At 46.8% G+C, this 20360-nt stretch overlaps 1 protein-coding gene and 1 long non-coding RNA gene across 6 annotated transcripts in view; one reads left to right on the top strand and one right to left on the bottom strand.

Moving 5' to 3' along the window:
* LOC131103953 (uncharacterized) overlaps nt 1-12101 on the top strand; it is a 32998-nt gene extending 20897 nt beyond the window's left edge. Inside the window, exons 3-4 of the long non-coding RNA XR_009119717.1 lie at nt 11470-11519; nt 11649-12101. This is a non-coding gene — a long non-coding RNA (uncharacterized LOC131103953). The remainder of the gene's footprint in view (nt 1-11469; nt 11520-11648) is intronic.
* Nucleotides 1-20360, bottom strand: part of zeb2b (zinc finger E-box binding homeobox 2b) — a 68118-nt gene that overhangs the window by 20941 nt on the left and 26817 nt on the right. For 3 of the 5 annotated variants that reach the window (XM_058050524.1, XM_058050523.1, XM_058050526.1), the window contains exon 3: nt 881-1135. In XM_058050524.1, coding sequence (XP_057906507.1) covers nt 881-1135 — 255 coding nt within the window. The remainder of the gene's footprint in view (nt 1-880; nt 1136-20360) is intronic. The other 2 variants (XM_058050525.1, XM_058050527.1) reach the window with 1 other exon arrangement.

The following is a 20360-nucleotide window of genomic DNA, read 5'->3' as shown; positions in this document are numbered from 1 at the left end:
AACAAAGTATCGTGCAAAGTATCAAATTTTGGACTAATACAATCAGGAAAATCGGTATTTTAGTGATTATTTCCGTGATGCGACGTTAGATTGTTAATTATCATTTTCTCAGCAGTTAAAAATATGAATTAGATCAATTATTAGAGATCAGCATTAATTAATTTGTCTAACTTTTTACTCTTTTGGCAGCGCCAGAATGAACACAATATGCTTCTTTTACTGGTTATGAAATTTGATGATTGTTAATCATCGCATTTACAATGTGAAATTATGGACATAATTGTAAACGTACATACCGATATGACCTGATATGCCATTTTTACGACCGATATTATCTCTGATTGAAGTATTATCTGATGCAATATTCAGCTTTCATGTAAAAAGCACAGGGAAATAAATACGGGATCTACTATGTGGCAGATAAATACGTTTGGAGCAGAACCACCAAAATGACAATTCAATATTACCCCCTGCCAGCCAAAAAAAAAAGGGGGCGGGGGGGCTATTGCGGCCTCGTTGACAGACCTGGCTCGAGCGATGTTTGTTCTCCGCTTGGCTGCGTTTGTTTAGGTTTACTCGGGCACCAGATGGGAGGGGTTTACAGTATAAGATGATAGCACGAGCGGCAGCATGTGCACATAAAGAATGTGCCAGTCAGATAAGGGGAGCTGGGTGATTGACAGCTCACCTGAACGGTGCACATGTGGCATATCAAAGTCTCCTTGAGCCTCGGATGTTTGGAATAAACCTTAAACTGCTGTCGGGTGTCATTTTTTTTTTTTTTAACAAAAATAAGCAAAGGCTGTTAAAGAGCTCGGTGCCTTCTAGAGTCGCCCCCCCGCCCCCCGTGGTTGAGATTGCATCAGTGACTGACACTCACCGGTACCGTCCACTGAGGCACTGAGCATGTCACTGTCAGGCCAGATGTGCTCCACGCCGCTGTCCCGCATCTCGTCGTCGTCCTCCTCCTTGGTGGGCAACCTGTGGTTCTCTGTGCGTGGCGATGACTCGACATTAACGAGGCTGGCCGGGCTTCCGGTGCCGTTAATCAGCGGGTCTTCCTCCGACACTTGCAGCTTGTCCTCCTCTTCGGTTTCGGACCCGGTTTCCACCACGTTCTCGTAGTTGAGAGCTGTAAAATAGAAACGGGCATTTTTAATTTTTAGAATTTCTCAAATTTTTGGAGTCTAAGACGTGGACACGCGAAGCACGCCGACGGGGAAAAGCAGCTGCCGGCGTAACGCACGCCGAAATAGCCACTAATTTCCACGCCTGCTCGCATGCCTCGCATGCCGGCGAGCTGCACCTTTCACAACGTGTCGCCGAGATGCTCCACATAGCAACACACGCGCCGCTACGAAGTAGCTTCACCTACCTACCATCGCACTCATTACTCATCATACTCAGCCGACCGTGAACATAAATATAAATGTTTCCTAGCATGTCGAAAACACGGAGACGCCGCATGCCTTAAGGGCCTGGCGCCGCAGACACTCACATGCTTGCTTGGCTAAAAATAGTTGTCCTGTAAATTAGCGCTGTGAACTAAATCCGAATCTTTTGTCACACGCCGAACCCGGGAAATTGGTGCATCAGAACCGCGGCCGCCGTACATGAAAGCTACCGAGGGAGCTGATTACAATTGAAGTTACGGTACAGGTAAACCACAAGTGAAGGAATGTCGGGGTGCCGTGTTGTTGAGTTGGATCCATCAATAAATCTATAATAGGCCCCCGCTTCCCACGGTAGAGTCCATCCCTACACAACACTTGTGTGCGTTCTACATATGAAAGGATAAAGCTCCTGCAACCCCCCCCCCCCGGGTCCCCTCCCCGGCACGTATGACTGGCTGGTCCGCACTTGCCTACAGCAAACAACTGCACAACAGGTGCAAATTAAAATGAAAACGGGGCTTTGAGGCAAGGGTGGGCGGGGGAAAATGGGGTCGAGGCGTCTGGGAGCGCGGTGACCCGCTTCGAATACCAATCGACAAAACCCTTTCAAGAGGTGTGACCACAAGGGTTTAGGCAAGTTCAGACTTAGTAATGCCGCTCGTGATGACAAAAAGGGCAATGGAGACCTGCGTGAGGGACGGGGGCTGTGACGGGGGGGGTGGTCAGGGTTCTCTTGGGTGGTCTAAATCTACCTTTGGTTTGTTGATGCTGAGCCTTTGTCGCACGGCGTTCCACAACACCGCTATTATATTTTAGGAATTCACCTCTCCAAGCAACTCCGAGAACAGGAGGAACAGATCCGTGGACCCGATCCGTCGGGGCGGATTCAACGTCTGTGAATGACATTATCTCAGGGCGGGCAGGTCCTAAAGGGGCTATTGTGCGGCGCTAAAAGGAGCGAGGGAGCATCTCTTTGTTGCGCAACTGACTTCAACTCCCACGTGAGGAAGGCGGGGCCCCGCCCACCGTCTACACAACAAACCTTCACTGTGGAGAAGAAAAGTGGCGCTTTCATTTATTTTTGTCACCACTTTGTGTCTTGGGCTGCACGGGGGCGGCCAACTGTCTTCTGAAACTAGCGCCGATGCCATCTTCCCCGAGCGTCAGCTGTCTGTTGGCGTCAAGGGAGCTTGTCAAGGCGCGCCCGGTGCCGCAAACGTTGCAGAATGACGCCTTTGTTAAGGTGCCACCGCTAAACCAGTCGCTCATGCAACGCCATTGTGCGACGCAACAAAGTAATTCTAACCTACGAACATTTCACTCGCCGTCATTGTGTTGTGTCGTGTGTCGCCCCCTTCATCATCCTTTTGTGGCGCCGGCGAGCGAGGAAGACAATTGTTTACTTTTTTACCTTGCTGTCAAAAACGCCATGTCGGCTGCGGAAAGTGTTACCTGTGACGCTGCGCCGCTAATTAAGTTGACACGTGTAACTGTTGACTTGGCTTTCACAGGGCTGCCATTTGTGCGCCTCCGTGGCGCCGCTCTATTGATTAGGGCGGCGAGATGGATGGCAAGTGACAGTCTTATTAAAGTCTCATCATTTCTTTGATTAAGACGAATAAAGCACGAGACGTGACAGTTGCATTCTGCAGAAACTCATTTCGTGAAACGGACTGAGCGACCGGCGCCGGAGTAAGGCAACAACGTATGGAATGTCAACACCAGACAAAAGAGTCAGAAACGGACTTTTGGAGGCCAAAAGAGCAGCGAGCTTCATCGTCAGGTGAGCCGTTTTTCTCCGAGGCGCCGAGTTCAGAGGTGCTGCACCTGCACTCTGCAGCGCTAACAATGATAATCGCATTCATTTAAGCATCCCAGGGTGGCGTTAAGCGCCGCGAGGAGGCTGCACTTCCTGCTCCGGAGCCAGACGCAGAGATCTCCATCTCTGTGCCTCCTTGTGGGGCGGCGGTAAGAGGTGATGGCCGCGAGGAGGAATGACTAACACCCACGCTGTAACGCTAACTCCGGCTGACTCTTTAGCCAAGTGTCGAGGCTTAGCTCCGGGTGACATGCTTGGCCTCCTACACCGATAATGAGCCTGGACGTTCTCCCTATTGGACCGTAACCGCTCGCGCTCGCCGTGTCTCGCCGATGCGAGCCAAGCGCATCACCTGGATAGCTGAGAGTGAAATGCGGGGGGCGGGTGTAGAGTCGGTTTTAGTGTGTAGGGGGGGGAGGGCACCAAGGTGGAGGCGAGGTCGCTGCCTCGTGGCTACAACCGGCAGAAGTGGATTTTTCGCCGTGACCTTTTGTCTGCCACCGTTGCTCCGCTACGTCTTGCAACGACGGGCACGAGGAAACCAACACATGCAGAAGCCTGCAACTTTCTCTGATTAAAAGTCGGAGAATATTTTTCATTTTGGTGAACGCAACAATTTGGCGCTGTGTTGTCTGGGAATGACACCGCGACCAAACATGGCTGCATTGATGCCACAACAGGGGCCAGTCAGTGAAAAAAGGGAGGTCGAGGGCAAACAAAGAGCCTGAAAAGAGACAGGGAGAGTGAAGAAAGGGGGGGGGGGGGGGGGGGCGTGAATGCTACAAACTCAGCGGAGTGTAAACGCAACCTGGGGAGAATAAGAGGGGGCAAACCGGGGTTGGCGATCCTGGCTTTTATCCCAGCTAAGGTGAGCCGTACCTCGTTTCCCGACTGTACCAAACCACAGCACGAAGGGGTTAAAATTAGAAAATTTAATTTATTTGATAATTTCCCAGAATAATTAGAGTTAATGTGGGTTAATTAATATGCAAATCTCTCAGCAGATGTTCACCAGCAAGGCTGAGGAAAAACAGCCCCCGTCTACCTTCATCTGCCTGCCTTATTGGCCCATAATTACTGTAACTAACCAAATGTACACATGGCGAGAAAACACCAAGCTGGAAACGGAAGCTTCCTGAAAGGAAGTCATCGCCTTCCACAATAAAAGCCTCTTCGACTCTTTGAGCTAGCAGAAACAAACCAGTAACGGACTAACGATGCTGAAGAACTGAAGATCTGAAGATGAAAACAATCAACTGACTGACAACGGAAGCTCTATCTCAAAGCGACCACAAGCGCCAGACGTCCACACACACACACACACACACACACACACAAAACACACACCTACATTTAGGACCTGACAAGGCGACACGCAGGGCATACTATTTCTAAATAGAGAACGCTTGTAAAAACACACACTGGAATCTGCTGACGCGGCCTCGGATCAGGTTGAGGGGGTGCCAAATTGATGGTCGCCGCCCTCTCTTATCATGTCGAGTATAAAACCTGTGTGTGTGTGTGTGTGTGTGTGTGTGCGCCCCAGGAGAGCGAGTGTAGCCTTGCAGCACTCGAGCCACCCAGATAACACATCTGCTTCGACTCTGTGCGTTTATGAATCATGTTTTTCTGCACACACGTGTGTGTATGTGTGTGTGTATGTGTGTGTGTGTGCACGTGGGAGTGTGTCAATGTGTGTATTTACACGGGAGGGAGTCGGCGAGGTAATGACAAAGGGAAAAATCATAAGGTTTCACCAACAAAATATGACGTTACATTTTGCTAATTATGCTCATTTTGCTAATTATGCTCTAATTGTCTAATTGGCCATGTGTCAGTTTAAGTAAGTAGCTGAGTAGACAGTCATGTGACCGTCCTTATTTACATTGACATGTCAATAGAGTCAGAATTAGGGTGAAGGTTGGGGCGGACATGCATTCAGGTAATTGAATATTTATTATACTGTCACAGTATGTTTATTATTTTGTTTTTTTTTTGGTATGATTTTGTTTTCTAAAATTTTTGTTTATATATTCTCTTTTCTTTTTTTGTACATTATTGCATGTAACAATGTTTGACCAGGATTTTTTATTGCATAGGGCCACTTTTTTGTGACAAAAAAGGTGAGAAAAATGAAAAATTGACTCTGCATATGCAATAAGTACTTCCACTAAGGTACTTCCTTAGAAGCTTATGATACTTCGGTACGACGTGCATTATTAAAAAAAAAAAAAAAAAAAAAAAAAAACTGTATTATGGAAAGCAGGAAGTGAACAAATGTAACAGTTACTGATTGTAAAAGTACCAGATGGAGGGGTAGGATTTAATAAGCTTTGCTTCTTCCTACTCCTTTTGGACATGTGGAACTGGGAACTGATTATGGGATGCACTCAATTGTAATCTGATGCATGTTCAAATGAAATAAAACCATAAAAAAAATACAAAAAATAAAAATAAAAATAAAAAAAATTATAAAAAATAAAATAAAATAAAAATTATATTAGAAAGGTAGGAAGTGAACAAATGTAACAGTTACTGATTATAAAAGTACCAAATGGAGAGGTAGGATTTAATAAGCTTTGCTTCTTCCTACTCCTTTTGGACATGTGGAACTGGGAACTGATTATGTGATGCATTCAATTGTAATCTGATGCATGTTCAAATGAAATAAAACCATTCCCATTACCAAAAAGAACAGAAAAAAAAAAACTGCCACTCTTTATTCCCGGTGACGTTGCACACAATCTATAAAAATAAACCCGTTACCCTAAGTATATGCAAATTCAAACATAAGCAATCATTGAGAAATTAATTTTTGCCAAGACTGATTAAAAGCTTTCATAAATCTACATATAGTTTTGCAGCAATGCGATATTGTCAACGTATTAGGCTCCCTGTAAGATTAATTAGAAAGCCCCGGTAACATATTGCACTGCCGGGACAGATTACTGTACTTTTTGTTCATCAGCAGAACCTGGGCTGTAATTATGGGCTCATGCCAGCATTTGATGCGGCAACACAAACGAGGCTTCTCACATGTGTGACACATCCGTTTTGGAAGAATTAACGGCAGTTTCCAGTTCATTTTTGGATGTGGCCGAAATCCAACACATGCTGGTTTGGAAGGATATGAATTTAAAAGCTCATTTAAGGAACGCCGCTGCGTTCACAGGTAGAAAGACGAGGAATCACATGTTCAATTGTGTTTTTTTTTTTTTTTTTGGTCCAAAACGGGTGATTCGAGCAAGGCCGTTGTGCATTCCTGCCTGACGCCACAAGGCCACAGCCGCTTCTTATCTTGACATAAACAGTACCTGAGCTCTAAAAACAACTTTCCCGACTCCCCCGGTTGCTTTGAGGCGAGCGAGAGAGAGAGAGGCCGTTTTTTTGGATTGCGACCGCAGTCAATTTTCTATCATTGTGGATGACAATGATGAGAAAAAACATCGGACGCTGGCTGCCATAAAACTGTGTGAGTCACCAGCTGTTGAAAGGTCGATTAGTGCGTGTTTGTGTATTTGTGTGTGTGTTTGTGTGTGTGTGTGTGTGTGTGTGCCGTGGGGGTGATATCGCACAGCGACCTCAGATGGACTAAAGATATTAGACATAATGAACCAGCAAGGGGGATGGGACCGTGGGATGAGGGGCACGTTTCCAGGTGAGGGGCCACAGGAGGGTAAAGGAGGGATCCTCTGTCCCCCCCTTTAGTTTAGGCTGAGCCAAGCCGCCGGCCCGGGGCCTCATTCACATGGTAATGAGACTGTAAAATCACATCTGTTACTCCCCCTCCAAGACACACACACACACACACTCGTGGTGGTCTGGACCCTCTCTGACTCGGTTACCAACCTCCCAATTAGCTCCCCGGCAACAAGGCATTAGCGTTTAGCATTAGCTCGTGGTGAGTGCTCAATGATGATAGGCACATTTGTATCGTATTATCCGAACCGTCCATTAAAATATAGATATAAAATGTCAATAATAATAAGTGAGCATTACCGTGGAAAACTGTGAGAGGACACTCTTGTGGAATGAGATCGGGAGCTCGGTGAACTTGCTTACCGGTAACTTGTTGTTGGATCTGCCTATTCAGCCTCCCAGTATTTATGTTTATTTATGTTATTTATGTATTTACGTTGGGGCGGCACGGCGGTCGAGTGGTTAGCGCACAGACCAGGGTTCAATTCCATCCTCGGCTATCTCTATGTGGAGTTTGCATGTTCTCCCCGTGCATGCGTGGGTTTTCTTCGGGTACTCTGGTTTCCTCCCACATTCCAAAAACATGCTAGGCTAATTAGCGACTCCAAATTGTCCATCGGTATGAATGTGAGTGTGAATGGTTGTTTGTCTATATGTGCCCTGTGATTGGCTGGCCACCAGTCCAGGGTGTACCCCGCCTCTCGCCCAAAGACAGCTGGGATAGGCTCCAGCACCCCCCGCGACCCTTGTGAGGAAAAGCGGTAGAAAATGAATGAATGAATAAGTGAGCATTAGAGGACACTCTTGTGGAATTAGATCGGGAACTCGGTGAACTTGCTTACCGGTAACTTGTTGTTGGATCTGCCTATTCAGCCTCCCGGTATTTATGCTTATGTTATTTATGTTTATTTATGTTATTTATGTATTTATGTTGGGGTGGCACGGCGGTCGAGTGGTTAGCGCGCAGACCTCACAGCTAGGAGACCAGGGTTCAATTCCACCCTCGGCTGCGTGGGTTTTCTCCGAGTACTCCGGTTTCCTCCCACATTCCAAAAACATGCTAGGCTAATTAACGACTCCAAACTGTCCATAGGTATGAATGTGAGTGTGAATGGTTGTTTGTCTATATGTGCCCTGTGATTGGCTGGCCACCAGTCCAATGTGTACCCCGCCTCTCGCCCAATGACAGCTGAGATAGGCTCCAGCACCCGGTAGAAAATGAATGAATAAGTGAGAGGACACTCTTGTGGAATGAGATCGGGAGCTCGGTGAACTTGCTTACCGGTAACTTGTTGTTGGATGTGCCTATTCAGCCTTATTATGTTTATTTATGTTATTTATGTATTTATGTTATTTATGCCACTTTGTAGACGGGTAACTGTTTATGTTTTTCGTTAACATAGTGGACACCTACCCACCATGTTGCTTGTTACGGAATTGTGCGATTCCCTGATTAATGTTTGTTCTTTGTATAAATGTTTTTTTCCCTTTCCTTTGACTTATACTTCGGAGCGACTTATTGTCCGTGAAATACAGTAGGTGGAATTCTCAGGCTAACAATGCATCTCCACATCATTTCCACTGCGGGGAATTTCCACCAATGCAAATGAGATTGATTTCTCCTCATTTTTTTGCGCTTTAATAACTGCACTGTGCGTATGCGTGCACGCTAGCGGGAAGGTGCGTCAGGTGCAAGCCAGCGGCAATGTGACACGACTTAACCTCTCTCACCATCTCCATAAACGGCAGGAAAAAGCAACGCCACGGCCGGCCGGGGCCCCCACAGCAACCGTGAGTGAGTGGGAGGAAAATAGTCAGATGCTTTTTCCTTTCCCTTTTTCCCCCCATGATGCACCTGTCTTTCCCTCGGAGCGGCAGGAGGGCGAAAGCTACACTTTTAATGACACGGCGGTGTGACAGAGGAGGCGGGACACCTGGGGCTCTTTGAGTCCACCTTAATAAGACAGCCTGCGCCGCATACATGTTTAAGGTCGCGACCCCTAACATGTGCTCCTGTTTGATCACATCACATCAGACCGGAATATACCACTTTGCTACAACAGGTTCAAACTGTAAGAACAACATATTTAACCCGTTGAAAAGTGCACATTTATTTCTTTTTATGGGACGGCTGCACCGATGTCATGGGATGCACAAACACACAAAAATAAACACACACCTAACCTAGCAAGCTACATATTTTTTTTTACATAAAAATGCTATTGTTAAAAAAAAATTCCGCGTTCATTTCAATACATTTAAAATGTGATTCGTCCTTATGGAGAAAAAATTGTCATGATGCAAAAGAGACAAAAACACCCCAGGGTTCAGCGTCCCTGTGTTCCTGTCAGTCCTGCTGTTTTTGATCAGCAGCTTGAAAGTGACGTGTGTGTGCGAGTACGTATGGCGATGAGGTGCTAATTACCTTGGCAGGCTAATTGATGTGTAGATTACGCCGCTGGAGCAAATGCTTCGACTTCAGCCCCCCTGGTGCCCTGAACCCCGATGAACAATTTACCTGCCTGGTTCAAATAAAGAGCGAAGTGTGGGATTCAAAACGCAAAGGAAGCATGCTTTGCCAAACCCTGAAGGAGAGCACGGCGAACGAGCGTACACAATTCCAAAGGGGAAGCTATTCACCAAATGAAAGAGCATACCATTAAGAGTGCGAGTGTGTACACTTAATGCTATTTCCTCTAGCGTTTGTCTTTAGGATGCTAATGTAGCAAAGAATGCAAACAAGCTCCGTACTCCCGCCTGCGTTTGTTAACAGCTACGACTCTGTAAACACATTTGCCCGTGCCTTTCTGAGTAAACTAATTGGGAACAAGAACCCAAGAAGTGGAGCCCATTAGCGGGACAGATGTGGCGCCGAAAGGTGAATGGTGGCGTTTTCGGGTTGTCGCCCCGCTGCCGGACGGCCTGCGATCTGTCAGCGGTGCTATTTACAAGTTGAAGACATTACCGAGTTCACCGAGGCCTCATTATGGGCTTGCTTCATAAACTATGGGGGCTTGCATTACTGAGCAAGCCCATATTGGTATTATGGGCTTGCTCAGTAATGCAAGCCCCATAGACTATGGGGCCCATATTGTTATTATGGGCTTGCTCAGTAATGCAAGCCCCATAGACTATAGGGCTTACATTACTGAGCAAGCCCATATTGTTATTCCTTGTGGTGTTTAGCTATTATAATATCTTAAACTTCCCATTTTTGCGCGCGCAATGCGGCCAAAACCGCAGGAAGGACCCCCGCACATGTTACACCGCTCGGGACTACAGCGGTATTTATGTTTTGGAACGTTTTGTGTAACTATGGCGATGCTATAAACCAAAACGTTCAAAAATGGGCCACTAGATTAGGTACAACTGTTCTATTTTTAGAACAGCCACATTCCAGAGAAAACAAGAAACTTCTCAACTTCACTCTGTGGCTAAATGCTAATTGCTAGCATGTTAGCATGTTAGCATTTAAGCTAATTCACTCATGTCTAAAGGCAAATACACACATGGCATGATGTAGGGAAGTTATAGGACAACCTTGGCACTTTCTAAACTTGAGGCCCTCTTGCTAGGTGCTAGCATGATGACTGTTAGCATGTTAGCATTTAAGCTCATTTACTCACGTCTAAAGGCAAATATACACGTGGCATGATGTGGGGACACTATGGGACTGCCCCAAAGTTTTTGTGACCTGAGGCTGTCTTGCTAGGTGCTAGCTTGGTAGCCGTTAATATGTTAGCATTTAAGCTAATTTACTAATGTCTAAAGGCAAATAGACACATGGCATGATGTGGGGACACGATGGGACTGCATCAACCTTTTTGGTACTTGAGGCGTTCTTGCTAGGTGCTAGCATGGTAGCCGTTTGCACACCGGGCCCGAGGTGGCAAGCCCATCAAAATTTCCGCTGGAATTTTCTAGTTTGGAGTTAAGACCTGCCACCGCTTGCAGATGACAGCCTATTTGTCTTTGCTATTTCCATTCGGCGCCAAGGGAGTCTTGATACGCATTTCTGACCCCACCCCAGGGGGCGGTAAGTCCGGCTTGGAAGCCAACGTCAGCCTGAACTGCCCCCATGGACCACCTTTTCCAGTCGCCATGTGACTGTTTCATCTACCAAAAGGGGGCTTCCAGGTGGAAAAGTGGGAGGAAGCGAGACAGGAAACCAGCGCCTTTCATCTTCTTCTCTTAGTGTTGCAAGCGGAGAGATCTTTTTAGGCACATACCTGATAAGGAAGAATGCATGAAAGAAGAGTCACTCCCACCCACACACCCACCCCCCCCCCCCCCCCCACACACACACGGCGTCCCTTTCATCCCTGCCAATCAGCTGATTAACAGACTTTACAGGGTCATTACGGAGAGCGAGGAGATGGATCAGAGAAGTCCACTCCACCTTAGCAATCAAATCCGCATCATCCACCATGCCAGCAGAGTTAACCAATCAGTTTGGACCATCCATGCCTATCACTTCATCTGCACAGGAAGTAAATAGCGCCCCGGGGGAGCACTTTTGCTTTCTTTTAACTCCCCTGCTCATGTTTGTTGTTTCAGGTAATACGCCACGGTCTCTCACGGCAACGTTCTCGTACTGTCGACTTGAGGTGATTTTTGAAACGATTCATAAAATCTAACTCTTACTATGGTCATATCGAGGCACGTTGTTGCATACAATGATTTTATCTCCATGGTAACCGGCCGCTAATTGATCTTCTCGACTATCCTCCTCTCAGGTGTGACCAATGCCACCAAGAACAGCCCACACCTTGACTTGCGCTCCTAATGTGCACACCCCCCCACCACCACGCCACCGCGCTGCCTGCCTGACCACCGCTACAAATTGGCTTCCGACGGAATGTGAGGTGTCAAAGAGCCATTAGAGGCACGGAGACTCAATGTCTGCCTCGGAATCAAGTGACAAGTGCAACAATCCGCTCGCAATTAACTTTGACGACAAAGCTGTATCTTTTTACCATTTCAGCCTTGTTTTTATACAGGACGCTAGTTAGAAGATAGAGCTGCTCATCAACATCGGTATTGGTTGGTATCTGTATCAGTAATAAAGTGCCCAATATCGGTAAAAAAAGCCAATATCAAGTGCCTTAGTTAACATCATTAATCCATTCCAGAAGGTCTGACTCAAACCAAAACAGTCTCTAACCAAAGCAAATTTTCCCATACAAAATAATGTAGATCCAATTAATCCATTCCAGACACCCAGAAAATGATGCAACAACAAATGAATGGACAACTGAATATTTAACATCACTTTTACAGAGGTTTGTTTGGAAAAAATCTTTGGTGTTGACATGAAGCATCAAATTTTTAATTCAGGATGTCGCCAACATGCTACACTAAGTTTGAATGTTTACGTTTTGTTGTTGGAACCATCGGGTTCATAGACTACGCAGGAATCACGGAGCGACTCCTGTCACATTTATATACCTCCGAATGATAACAGTCTTTAAACCGTGAAATTTGGAAGTCTTGCATCCTTTTCCTGGGGTGGTCGGTAACCTTTCTATTTCAGGTGGTCCGTGTGTTTGCTATGTTGCGTATCGCTCTACAAATCTGATATACGCAAACTAAAATAGTTCCTGCGGCCCACAAGGTATTGGACGATGTGCAAGTATCGCAAGATTTAACAGTATTTTGGACACTAAACAAGCATGCGAACGCAAACCAAGGAAATATTTTAGTTTTTCAACCAAAAAACATGCTAAATGGGGCAGATGTTAACCGAGGTACCAATGTATCGTAAGTATCAAGTATCGCAAGATTCAACAGTATTTTGGACGCTAAATAAGCATGCAAACGCAAACCAAGGAAATATTTTAGTTTTTTAACCAAAAAACATGCTAACTGGGGCAGATGTTAACTGAGGTACCAATGTATCGCTAATCTACAGGAATTTTGCATCTGGGGGAGTGTCTGGGACGATGCAACTATAGCTTGGCTAACAGTATTTAGCCAGTATTTTGGACGCTAAACAAGCATGCGAACGCAAACCAAGGAAATATTTTAGTTTTTTTTAACCAAAAAACATGCTAACTGGGGCAGATGTTAACCGAGGTACCACTGTATCTCTCATCTACTGGAATCTTGCATCTGGGGGAGTGTCTGGGACGATGCTACTATAGCTTGGCTAACCAGGCTAATTGCGGCTAACGTGGCTTTATTAACTATTGGATGAGCAGAGGCATTTTTGGACAATCAGAAGAAAGATTTTGAAACCCGGATGAATCTCTAATTTCTGTTTGGTACCATCGCAAACCCGCAGAAGAAACAGTTTTTCTATTGAGTCAAAGCTCGGACATTTGAACTTTGCCTTCCAGAAACAGAACACAGTGCAAGTATGCATGCGGTCCGCACAGCTGCTTCCTTTTGGGAGTCCTCCAGTTGCAACACGGCGACTCCGCCTACTCTTCTATGCAATCAGGAAGCACAGTTCAGGACTATGGAACAGTTGCGACATAGCACACAGATGACATCCTGTCAAGGAACATCAGGAGACCTGGCCATGCACCTCAACATTCTCGCCCCCTTCAGTCTTACTAAGCCGAACTTGAACTCTGTTTTGAAAGCTTCTTGAGCAACAGCGGTCATCTTCTCTGCAGACACTCCGACAAACATGAACGCACCGCTGAATCGGCGAGCTAGCCATCCCCGGGAGGGCCACCCACGCCGCATCGGCCATACTTAACGTCATTAAGCACAGCGCATAGATTTTCACAACAAATCGTCACCGCCCCGACCACCACTCAACCAACGTGGCCATTTCTCTTGAAAAGCCGGCGTCCTATCCGATTAGCGATGCTCAATTAACGACAATTTAGATGGCGGAGAGGAAGTCGGACCTGAGAGGATATCAGGTGGCTCGACTGTGGTGTCGTGCCGAGTCTGTGCGCGGGAGATAAGAGTGGTGTGCTTGCAGTCGGCCCGAGGCCCATTGCGGTGTGTGTGTGAGTGGGGGAGGATGTGTGCTTGTACACGGATGTGTTTGTGTGTGTTGGCGTGGACGACACACAAGAAAGGTGCTTGTCGGTGTGAAACGACTTATCTCTCATTACAGCAAACAGAGTAGGAAGACGCTCTCTTCCAAACAATTAGAGGACATGCTGTTGAGGTGGACATGCTGGTCTAGCATGGGTTTACTGATTGGTTTCCCTCAAATAAAGCAGGATTCATAGTGGACAGAAGCGCCACATGGAAACGTGACGAAATGGGCTTGCACCTTTGTCCTCTGCATGTGTGCATGCGTGCATGCGGATGTGAGCATCCAGGTTGACTTTCACTTTGCATGTCACAGCGCATCCACGTGTCTGCTGAGTGGCTGAAAGGTAAATGGCAAGTGACAGGCCCCGGAGAGCTCGCCGCACTGGATGTTGTGCTCGCCCTTGATGGCGGCGAGAGGAAGATAAATATGTTTGTGGCCACAGAGGAAGAGTGAAAAGAGGATATGACGGCACCAGAGTGTGTCTGACACCTTGAAAAGCCGGAACAGAAAGCAAGTCGACAACCGGGGGATACGGGAACCTTGTTCAAAAGAGGAGGTGCGCTAATACAATTTTATGCGGCCAGTGTTTTTGTATTTGCCACTTCCCAGGTATGATTCTACGCTGATGCAATGCAGCATCTAAAGGAATTTATCAATTTTGCTTAAATATGTTACATATATTGCAAAATTTTTGAAAGCAAACGATAAAAAAAAAAAAATTGCCATGGCCTCTCATTCGCCAAACTTTTTGTCTTAAACCTTCCTCCTTTGGTAAAGAAAACAAACCTACAATATCGCTAGGATACTGTGAACATCCGGCAGCAACACAACATTTTGACATGGCTATTATTTTGATGAAAAATATACCAAACCAAGTCGACAGTCTACCTCGAGGAGCGTTTGTTTACTCAGCTTAGATGATGACATCACTATTAGCAATTAGCAATTAGCAATTAGCAATTGCTAATTAGCATTCGCTTTCAAAAATCAAACAATGTAGAACATTTATTCATCCCAGCTGTCTTCGGGCGAGAGGCGGGGTACACCCTGGACTGGTTGCCAGCCAATCACAGGGCACATATAGACAAACAACCATTCACACTCACATTCATACCTATGGACAATTTGGAGTCGCTAATTAACCTAGCATGTTTTTTGGAATGTGGGAGGAAACCGGAGTACCCGAAGAAAACCCACGCATGCATGAGGAGAACATGTAAACTCCACACAGAGATGGCCGAGGGTGGAATTGAATGCTGGTCTCCTCGCTGTGAGGTCTGCGCGCTAAACACTAGACCGCCGTGCAGCCAAATATGTTACATATATTGTGAAATTTTTGAAAGCAAACGATAAATTCACAAAAAATTCGCTCGGATACTATGAACATCCGGCAGCAACACAACATTTTGGCATGGCTATTATTTTGATGAAAGGAGCGTTTGTTTACTCAGCTTAGATGATGACATCACTTCCGTAAATTAGCCTAAACCGCCAGGGCTCGATTGTTGTGGCTGGCGCCGTGAACTATAATTGGAATTTATGCCAATTAGCATTCGCTTTCAAAAATCAAACAACATAGAACATAATTAGGAATAATATATCGCATATAAGCAAAGTTGATACATCATGTCAGGGACCCTTTAAGAATGCGCTTGGTCTCCACTTGGAGCCGCCAGGAGAAGAAGTCAAAGGTTCTCCAGAAACTGTCTTTCTGCAGTGCCACTCACTCGCGTTGCCTCCCCTCGGCGGGCAAATAAGGTGGGAGGATGTTTATCTGTAAAAGTCGGAGAATCAATAAAGGCCCGACCCAACACTGACCACCTGGCCAGAGGCCCCGCGGTGTTGACATACGCCGCTACCAGTACGCCACCTTACCGTCCCACGCCGGAGTCAGCAGGGCAACGCTTGGACATTATTACCACAACGGCATTTAGACGGGCGCCACTCGTCAGTGGTAAATGCTAAGCTGAGCTGGAACACGTGGGCGGGACCCCCGTGAACTCTACGAAAGGTGCTGAGGCGGACGATTGTTCCGAACACGGCGAATATAGCAAGAAGTGAAGGTAACAAGCGCAACATTTTGTGACGCCATCCGCCGACCTCACGGAGCCCCCTCCCGTAACCCCCCTGCCGTCCCCCCACATTTGGCAGCTCACCACTCCAACAACATCAAAACCACGATGCATTCGCCGACCTAAGTGACTGGTGGTCTCCGCCGCACTCACCCGAGCGTGGACGAAAATGCATAAAAATGGGGAACCCGCCACTCCTACCTGCCCCCCGCCCCCCCACACTCTCACACTCGCACAGACAAGAGGAGTGAGGAGGGTGAGAGCTTCTTGTGTTTTAAACAAACACGACTCTTCGGCGTCTATACCGAGGAGAAGTGGACAAAGCGAAGAGCCCTCGATGGCGGCGATAACTCGTTTGCGGGCCTTTTGTGTCGGCGAAGGTAAGAGTGAAGTGCTATTCCTGGCCACTTAAGGCTGCATCCTTGCCCCTGAACATAGCCACATTCCCCATAAAGGGGGGGGGAATTAGGAAAATAAAAGCCTGCGTGTGAGAGTACCACGCACAAGTACGTGCACGTGTAGCTTTGAGACAAAACAATCGCAAGTTTGACACCACAAAACCAAAACTTTTGCAACTGTGTCCTAAGGTGTCGAACATCTTATCTGGCGCTCAGGGACGTCTGTTGGAAACCCTTCTGCACATTTTGCATTGGAGGGCATCGGGGGAAGGAGAGCAAAGAGGAAGCGGGGGGGGCCATGTTGAGGTCTTCCAATAAGGCATTATGACAGAGATCATAAATATACTCAACCTTATAAATATTTGAGCATGGCTACTCCCCTTGCTTAATGTGCTGTACAGCCCTAATTAAGCTGCCATCAGATAGATGCCACTGTGTAATGATGGGGTGGGGGGCTGTGAGTTGTGGGGGGGGGGGGGGGGGGTGTTATGGAGACTGAAGTATCGTCTGTGCCGCTCGCTTTATAATAATGACAGCATACGGTAATGATGGGCTGCTAGTTCAATGAAAAGTAACCGCTAAGTTACTATGGCCGCTACATTAAGGGACCCCCCCCCCCCTCCCACCCAAACGATAAATTTACAAAAAAATGACATTTATCTGTCTTTGTCATTTATTTGTCTAAAACCTTCATCCTTTGGTAAAGAAAACAAACCTACAGTATTGATCGGATACAATGAACATCCGGCAGCAACACAACATTTTGGCATGGCTAGTATTTTGATGAAAAATACTATACTGAACCAAGTACTTCCAGGAGTGTTTGCTTACTCTGGTAATGATGGGCTGCTAGTTCAATGAAAACTAACCGCTAAGTTACTATGGCCGCAACATTAAGGGACCCGCACACCCCCCACCCCAACAAAGTCCTTTCTCGACCCGGTCCTACCAGTAAAATATTCTAATTTAAGTCTTTTATTTTGGAGGGCGATGACAGCTGTCAACAACCTTTGGTAAAGAAAACAACCCTACAGTATTACTCGGATACAATGAACATCCGGCAGCAACACAACATTTTGGCATGGCTAGTATTTTGATGAAAAATATACTGAGTGTTTGTTTACTCAGGTAATGATGGGCTGCTAGTTCAATGAAAACTAACCGCTAAGTTACTATGGCCGCTACATTAAGGGACCCTCAAGGGACCCCCCACCACCCCCCACCCCAACTTTCAACAACATGCAGTCTGCACCTGTCTGGAGTTCAACTTCCATCCAGGTTTAATTGGAAGTCCAACATTCCACCATAGAGTGCTAAGTCCTTTCTCGACCCGGTCCTACCAGTAAAATATTCTAATTTAAGTCTTTTATTTTGGAGGGCGATGACAGCTGCCAACAATGGAACATGCAAACACCACACAGAGATGGCGGAGGCTGGAATTGAACACTGGTCCCATAGCTGTGAGGTCTACACGCTAACCACTCGACCGCCGGGCAGCCAAATATGTTACATATATTGTGAAATATTTGAAAGCAAACGATAAATTCACAAAAAAATGACATTTATGAACATCCGGCAGCAACACAACATTTTGGCATTTTGATGAAAAATATACTGAACCAAGTACCTCGAGGAGTGTTTGTTTACTCAGGTAATAATGGGCTGCTAGTTCAATGAAAACTAACCGCTAAGTTACTATAGCCGCTACATTAAGGGACCCCCCCACCCCCCACCCCAACAAAGTCCTTTCTCGACCCGGTCCTACCAGTAAAATATTCTAATTTAAGTCTTTTATTTTGGAGGGCGATGACAGCTGCCAACAACCTTTGGTAAAGAAAACAAACCTACAGTATTGCTCGGATACAATGAACATCCGGCAGCAACACAACATTTTGGCATGGCTAGTATTTTGATGAAAAATATACCGAGTGTTTGTTTACTCAGATAATGATGGGCTGCTAGTTCAATGAAAACTAACCGATAAGTTACTATGGCCGCTACATTCAGGGACCCCCAAGGGACCCCCAAGGGACCACCCCCCCACACACACCCCAACCTTCAACAACATGCAGTCTGCACCTGTCTGGAGTTCAACTTCCATCCAGGTTTAATTGGAAGTCCAACATTCCACCATAGAGTGCTAAGTCCTTTCTCGACCCGGTCCTACCAGTAAAATATTCTAATTTAAGTCTTTTATTTTGGAGGGCGATGACAGCTGCCAACAATGGAACATAAAGAGAGGAAAGGCGGCCTCCACATTGCGCTTTTATTAAAGCAGAGAAGTCGACTCTTTACGACGCTCCAGAGAGCAAACCCGCTGATTCTTGCGAGACCAGGGACTGACTTCTCACCTCCGGTTCAACGGGTGAAACCATTGTTTGGCGAACCGCGTTCAACCCGAAAGACGTCCTGACTCAATGATACCGCCATGACCACATAATCGATGCAGATTCATTATGTGATAGTAAAGCTGGCGAGATGCCACCAAAGCGATCCCGACACTGGAATACGTTGGTTAAGGTACTTTATTCGATTAGCGGTCGCACGGCTGACCCGACGCGGTTATATTGCTGAGTAAACACGCCTGCCAAGTAGCCATGAGTAAATTAGCCCGTTATTTTATTTACCTTAGATAACGTGAACGGTGCCTGGTGATAAGAACCAGATAAGGTGGTGTTTAAGGGGCCCGGGGGGTGGGAGGGCGCATGAGGGCGGAATCGTAGCGGTGAGTTAATGGGGAATCAAACAGCAGGATCCGTAGACAACAAGTCATATTGTCGAGGTCTGTCTCACTCTGCAAGATGGCCGCCTCAAAGCGATGTAAGACGGAAGTCACTGGCGTGTGAGAAGATGTCCACCACCATCAATCCTGCACTACTTTACCCCCCCAAGCCCCGGGTGGCACCTATTCCGCGCCAGATGTGTGGCACAGCACCTCCTTGAGACCCCCCCCGAGCAGAATTCTACGTAATTTCTCGCTCACGTCCTACAACGTCGATGGCGGCACTTTTGTGAGGTGAGAGAAAGTGACAGCGCCGACTCTCCGGGGCGAAGCTTCCCACTCGAGTGGATCGGCGTAGCGAAAAATCACTTATGAATAGTCATTAGGACTTCGTTACTGAGTGCCTGCGAGCGCGCCACTTCCTGCCTGGCGCTATCCTATCCTCGCAAAGGTGCATCACTTAATTGCCAAATGATACTCCAATGTATGACGGAACACGGAACGGCGAGACAGACGCCACTTCCGTTAGCCTTGGGCTTCTACGTAGTATTCCGGCCATCTGCTGGATGTTATTCAAAAAAAAAAAGAAGAACTTGAACGCCTCACACAGTAATTACAGAAGTGAGGAAGAAACAGTCTGTGTTCTGTGTGACCCACGTTTTTATTCATGGGCGGACAAAGCGATCTGATTCTTCGCTGTTCTTCAGTCGTGACGGCGAATGAAAGATTTAACTTCCCGAAACGGCACATTGTCGCAAACTTGTCCCCGTTAGCATGTTTTGTGTTGTGTTCACAGCGTCCAAAAATCAGCGGGGTTATCTGTCAGGTGCACTTTGCCTCGGGATGGAGTAAGCATTGTGCGGCGGCAAACGGCGAGGAGCATTTGCACGCCGCGCCGCATTTTCGCAGAGCAATTTCATCCCGCGTGCGTGCGTGCGTGGAGGATTGAGCTCGCGGCCTCGTCTCGCCTTCAAATGTGGCAAATCAGTACAGTCGCCCCCTTTGACACCAAATGCAGCACGATTACGGAGTCGATGCAGCTTTAATAAGCTGAATAATGAGGGAATTGCAGAACTGCCCCGGCGCCATTATGGCCCAACAATAACGCGAGGAGTGAGTAAACCAGCGCGGGGCAGAAGGTAGGCGGCGAGGAAATAATGAGGCGACTGTGGAAGTAATGTCGTCTCCATTGTACGCTCGTGTAAAAGGCCGATTCTTAACATGCACAGCAATAAGCCGGGTCAGAGGCTTCGGGG

This window comes from Doryrhamphus excisus, chromosome 16 (assembly GCF_030265055.1).
Source record: "Doryrhamphus excisus isolate RoL2022-K1 chromosome 16, RoL_Dexc_1.0, whole genome shotgun sequence".
NCBI classification, from domain to species: domain Eukaryota; kingdom Metazoa; phylum Chordata; class Actinopteri; order Syngnathiformes; family Syngnathidae; genus Doryrhamphus; species Doryrhamphus excisus.
Note: the sequence above shows the minus strand (reverse complement) of the source record. Positions and strands in the feature narration are given on the sequence as shown.